Source organism: Physcomitrium patens, chromosome 1 (genome assembly GCF_059467195.1).
Source record: "Physcomitrium patens ecotype Gransden chromosome 1, ASM5946719v1, whole genome shotgun sequence".
Lineage (NCBI taxonomy): Eukaryota > Viridiplantae > Streptophyta > Bryopsida > Funariales > Funariaceae > Physcomitrium > Physcomitrium patens.
The window spans coordinates 13184431-13190679 of record NC_143410.1 but is presented as its reverse complement, the minus strand read 5'-3'; the positions used below and the strand labels follow the sequence as shown (position 1 = coordinate 13190679).

General features: G+C 43.8%; 1 protein-coding gene across 2 annotated transcripts; it reads right to left on the bottom strand.

Annotated features, from left to right (window-relative positions):
- Nucleotides 1-481: 481 nt before the first annotated feature.
- On the bottom strand, nucleotides 482-4818 carry LOC112275866 (ABC transporter G family member 6). 2 transcript variants are annotated; one of them, XM_024506692.3, is made up of 9 exons: nucleotides 4605-4818; nucleotides 3526-3762; nucleotides 3146-3379; nucleotides 2823-2990; nucleotides 2343-2660; nucleotides 2140-2223; nucleotides 1810-2001; nucleotides 1251-1714; nucleotides 482-1027 (listed from the first exon to the last, which is right to left on the bottom strand). In XM_024506692.3, the coding sequence occupies exons 2-9, from the start codon at nucleotides 3673-3675 to the stop codon at nucleotides 763-765; spliced, it is 1875 nt and encodes a 624-aa protein (XP_024362460.1). In that variant the 5' UTR covers nucleotides 3676-3762; nucleotides 4605-4818; the 3' UTR covers nucleotides 482-762. The 2 variants fall into 2 exon arrangements, with proteins under 2 accessions (XP_024362460.1, XP_024362374.1); XM_024506606.3 differs by having other exon boundaries at nucleotides 4734-4818.
- Between the last annotated feature and the right edge of the window lie 1431 nt (nucleotides 4819-6249).

Sequence of the window (6249 nt, the reverse complement as noted above, 5' to 3'; positions counted from 1 at the left end):
ACAAGAAGTACCTACTTAGGGATGTGCAACGAAATCTTCAAGGCACAAACTTCGATGCCTCATCTCGAACTTGCAGAGGGCATTGCATCACATATTGAACTGACTAGCTGTGTCGTTTTCTCTTTCTCCAATTTCCAAGTCCACAGTTATATACAGTTTGAGGTCATGCAGAGGTGTAACGTTTAGTTAGACACTCTGCATGCATAAATGTCTGAGAATATTGCAACCAAGGTTTATTTTTTTCTTTTTCTTGTCAGTTACGAGGTTTATTTGATGTTTTAATACTACACCACAATTTCGTAATTAGTGCTCACAATGTTAATGCCATTTGGGGTTCTCTAATCAAAGGTGATGGGTACCATGACTTTACACACATGCTCTCGTTAAACAACAAAGTAGATGAGTGGATTATTGATTCTGGAGATCTGGCATTACCGAATTTGAGCATACCAAAAAAGCATGGACTGTACTTGGTCAGGTCTACGCAAGGAAAATTGGTATATTTTAATCAATACTCCAGCTGAGGTGCTGGATAAGTATCACAGGTAAGGCACATTTTAAGCTGAAGAGTACTATGATTCATTTAATGTTGCTACAATCCTTCCTAATTTGTTGATCTCAAAGAAATCCTCTTTGAAGTGATAATATTTCCGCATCTTTTCCATCGCTTAACCTCAACTGTCTACTTGTGTTCATAAGCCTGGTAGTCTCAACTACGGAATGAAACCTGATACCTACAGTGATTCGACTACAGAGAAGTCTTTAGCTTCGAATGTTCTTGGTCTTGAATCTCAATGCAATATAGAACAGCACGCGGTAACCAACGACAAACAAAATCATGGCAATCACATTGATCCACAGATGCACCTTGCCCACAGAGAGTAGAGACTTGATGCTGTTCGAGTCCAAGTTGTTGTACCAGATGGCACCCTTCAAATGCCCAAACTCAATCTCCAGCAGTGCTTCATACGGGTATTTGAAAATTGACAGATAATGAACCCAGATCCAGTAATCAGGAATCCCAGATCTGCAAGCACTCAACGAACTCGTTGCATTAAAATAAAATTCGACGTTTCCAAGAACTATTCCTACGAAGGTAAAGAGGCTCCTGCATCAACTTGCTCTGAATCTGATGAATGGCCAAGTGGCTGCTAACGCATTTCCTGGAAGTGGAAGTCAAGTTTGCAATTCGATGGGTGTAAGCAAAAACTAGAACCATATCAAGGAGCTCGTGATAAAAGTGACGATACCTTGGAATGAAGAACCCAGAGAAGAGAAAAAAGTACGCGAATAGGGCAGATGACAGCGCATTGCCTGCCGTCATATCAGGAACAAAACTAGCCATAAACGCCACGAAAGCGTTGGCCACTGCCAAAGTGAGAAAAAGAATGAAGACGAAGGAGAAGAAGGCGCCTGCGTCTTTGGCCAAGCCAACCATAAAATAGGATACGCAGGAGAATATCATCGCCAGAACGAACAAGAAAGGCAGAATGACCAACGCTTGAGACAACACGTATGCTGAAACTCGGTACGCTCCCCTAGACGTCTCCCGAATGAAGATCTGACGCTCGTTAAGGAAAACAGGTAGTGCTTCAGTGGATGTGAAAATAAAGAGGGCCAGCAAAAATCCAAAGAATCCTTGACGTTGATCCACCCCCTTGGCGCTTATCCCGGCTCGAAGGAAGAGTGTTCCTAATGTTAGACCAACGACCACCTGTGCCATCATTACAGATAAAACTCAGCAACTGAATATGGATTCAGCACTAGTAACGAATAACAGAAATGATTTGTAGTAAGTTGTGAGCATACCATCAGGCCTACGCGAGAGAAGAACAACTCGGGCGTACGCAAGATGTTGATCATATTCCGGTGTCCTAGCACAAGTGATTGTGAGAAGAATGAAGTTGCAAACGAAGGTTTGTGTGGTTCCACAGCAATCGATTCAGCGTCAGTATTTGCAGCTATGAGCAACTGCTCTTCTTTAGCGTAATGGGATTTTTGCTGTGATAACATGCGTCAAGAATAAGTCAGTTTCGGCGACATTTTAAATATTATATAAAGTCTCGACCTCTCATTCTTCTTCCAAGTCTTCACACAAAAAAACCAAAAAAAAAAAAAAAAGTAAAGATTGCTGCTTACATAACTCTCGACCAGTTGCTGAAGACCGTCAGGTTGTTCTTGGTACTCCTCAATAAGATCCAATGCAAACTCTACACCGTTCATCTGCAACCACCGATACATAGGGCATCAGTTTCAAGTCTGCACCCACGACGCTGACTAATCTGTATAAAAAGGAGGGCCCTGTAAAAGACAATGATAATGGCAGTTGCAGAATTGCTTACATGTTCCGGCAAAGGGTGGCCAAGACCATGGAAGTGCTTAATAATTCCATGAATTTCACCGTGAAAAATCACATTGCCCTTCGCCATCACAAGGAACCTGTTGGTGGTCTCAAGAATCCGGTAACTGGGTTGATGGATTGTAAGCACCACAGTTCGCTGCCGGGTGACAGCCATGTGCGACAAGATCTGCATCACGTGGAGGGCGGAGGTGCTGTCAAGCCCAGACGTAGGTTCATCTAGGAAGAGTACAGCAGGGTCGTGTATCAAGTCCACACCAATGGAGACACGTCTTCTCTCTCCCCCTGAAACTCCCCGTATCTGTTCACAGATCGCTTAAACTTTAGAGTGTAGGAAATAAACTCCGACACGAAACAAACATCGTCACATCGGAACTACTCGCGACGAGTATTTGAGATTCCTTCTTCAGAATTCTAGGGGTTTGTGTACATGTGGGAAACGAAACTGAGGGAGAGTGATTACCTTTTCATCTCCTACTCTGGTGTCAGCACATTCTGCAAGGCCCAACTGCTGAATGAGAGAATTCACACGCTGTGCTTTTTCACTCATAGGCATGCTGTTTGATAGTCGAAGTCGGGCACTAAACATGAGCGTCTCTCGAGTGGTTAAAAGTGGAAAGAGGTTGTCGTCCTGAATACCAGCCGACACAAACTTCTCAGCAACCAATTAAATAGAAATAACAAGTACGACGAAGAGAGTTCAGCTCAACTAAACTCAAACTTCTCAGCAACTACAAAGTTCTGCTTCCACTGCAGGAAGACTGTTCATGTTATAAGGAAGTTCACCTGCATGACGTAACCAGAGATTCGCTTGAAAGACGAACCCATAGGTTTCCCATTAACGAGAATGTTGCCCTTGAGGCTCTTTCGTTCAATCCTCCCAGCCAGTGCATCCAGAAACGTGGTTTTGGACGAGCCCGATGGCCCTGCAATAGCGAGAACTTCGCTGTGATTGGCGCGCGCTGTCACATTGTTGAGCAGTATCTTTTCTTTCACTTTCTTTTCAACCTTCGTTTCAACCTAAAAAAATAATTCGGACATCCTCACGATCAATATAATCGCGCCACTAATATCCAGTTTCGCATTCTGTCTGGACATGATTTTTGAAGACCGTGGTGCACTGATAAATGAAACGACAGTACTGTGTGATAGCTTAAGATACTAACCTTGTACGTCAAATTACTGACGACGACGTTGTATGTGAGGTTATTTTCTGGAGAAGCGGAGTAACTGCACTTAGAAGTCGCACTGGAGCCCTCCCCCCCTGTCTCCACATCAGAAGAGTTCAAGGCCCCGTTCTGCAGTGGTTTTGCCATTCTCGAATCTTTATGGATTTAAAGGTTTCTCGAAGAAAGTGGATTTCGACGATCCTCTTGATTGCTAGTCATGATAGATTCCGCAATCTGTAGAACGTGCAGAAGATACTCAAGTTAGACCAACAATGAACTGAGTTGAGTAAATAATTGGCTCGATATGAGAACTTACCTCATCAAACGAGTCAGACACTTCCATTGTGTAGACACCTATGCGTCGCTTCTTAAGATGTGAGACGAGGAAAGCGCCGCAAGAAGCCAGACAAAACGATTTAGAATTGAGTTCCGGAACTCAATTCTAAGATCTCCTCTCTTTGCCCTTCTCGTACGGAGTACCTCATGTAGACAAGTACTCACAATTGGGCAAAGGACACGAAGCACAAGACTCGAACATCACCAGCACTCTTAGTATATTTACAAGACATTGTTCCCTGACGTTGCACACAATACAACCGTGGCAGCATTATCACTGCCCGACGAAGAGATTACAAACACATTTCACGTCCTACTGCGAGCGAAACCGCGGAGGCCACCATGTCAGAAAGGCTCGAGACAAAGGAAGCCGACAATGCATTCCAGATCTGTAATCCGACTATAACAAAGCTAAAAAAAAAAAAAATGAGAACTGCTGTAAATCTGCAGCACTCGCGCTCTAAAAAATTGGTAGGCGGCTGTCACACAAACACATGATCAAGACTATAGTACAATGAAGAGTCGGACTGTGATTAGATTCATCGAGACAATGCTAAAGCCCAAAGTTACTGATACCAGCGTTGATAAGGCCGGGTTGGTATGAATCTGGAATGAGCTGATCGGAGTAGTATAGCCCTACAGAAGCCCAGTCAGTCCTCATGCGAATTTCGTAGAAGTGGAGAACTAAGCTCTCTGCCAACATTACTAACCACTACAATGACATGTGACTCGAAACCGACCTGATACACATTCATATGCGCGTGCAACGCTCAGACAAGACCTCCACCTTCCACATTTCGGTTCACTGGACCACGTTGCCTGACCAATACGACGAAGACGAGACACAACTCCTGTGAGATACAACTCACCATCGTCTACACAGCAGTGATCATTCCCATCACGTGAGAAAACACGTCAAGCACCAGCATGGATAACGCAACCAGAGGTGCAGGGACAGATGATGCCGAATAATCAGAACTTCGACTGCGTCCTTTATAGAGAACTGCCCCGGAAGCAGACAGTTGACGATCCCCAATGCTCGATTATGAGAGATGTACCAAAAAAAACCAACGGATTGACGTCCCCCGCAAGGTCAACTGGCGCCGAGGAAATAGGTTCTGGCTCGGAGCGAAAGTAGTTCCTGAACATTAAACATTCGAAGATCTGAGCAAGGCTTTTATTGATGAGATTGACGAGAATTCGGCGAGGTCCAGTAGGGGAAAGGGAAGGAGTTACAGCGTGGTGTCTGTGGTGAAACAACAGAGTGAGGAATCCAGTGGTAGAGGAAGGGCCACCGAGCTAGCAGCCTTGGAACCAATCTGGCAGGTGTATAAATATATCCACTTCGTAGTGTGGTAGTGCTTGGGCCCGGCTAGCTGCTGTGCTGCTGCGAATGGCTCACACCAAAAGCTATAAAGCTCCGCAGATGCTTACTTTAATAAAGGAAATGCAGTCTCCCACGGCGTGGCTATAGGCAACCCTCTGGCCTCAGACCTAAGGGGAGGACTCTAAATCCACACACATTTGGCGGCATCACTGTGGGGAAATGGTAGCGCTGGAAATGAAACATGGCACGAAGCTTCGAATGCAGGAAATAGTTACATGGGGACATTACGCACGGGGGATGGCGGGATAGGCGCCAGGGATGACGTCACCACTCTATTCCTGCTTCATCGGACCTTGGCCCCCGCGCAAGGCCACCCCCCTCCCGCATGGTCATGCCCGGCATTGAGCGCCGACATCCAATGCTGGCCAGATACACATACCCTACCCTGCCCCGCTCTGGTCCGTCCGGACGGCCCGGCCTAACCCTCGACGTTGTGGATAGGAGCATGCCCTGTGTCGGTGCCCTACAAACCTCGTCCCGTTCTACCAGGTTATCAGGAATTTCGCTTGTGAAAGTGTTTCATGTGGGATCTGTAGATGACTATGCACGAATATCATATGTGATGGGACCTCATGTTTGCACTGGAATAGAAGGTGTTCAAAAAAAATCAACAATTTCAAATAAAAAAATAAACAAAAACGAAGAAAAAGTGTTGCGTATTATATTGCACTAACAATGTTTTTGTTAGAGATTGAGTTTTTTTTTTAAAGAATAATTTATTACATGTAGAATAAAACAAAATTGATAAAATATTTATGATAATAACTCTTATTTTTTTCTGTATTTAGTAGGAATTCTTGAGCTTTAGGATAATTCTAGAAACAATGGATTTTTAACGTTTTATTATTAGTTATATATATACAATTTCAACATAAAAAAATATGTTCTTTGAAAAATAAATAAAAAAAGATACACTAAAAATTACAAATATATCCAATCTCCTATAAAACTTTTAGAATCTCAAACCATATTTTATGATTTGTTTTGTCTACTAAGAA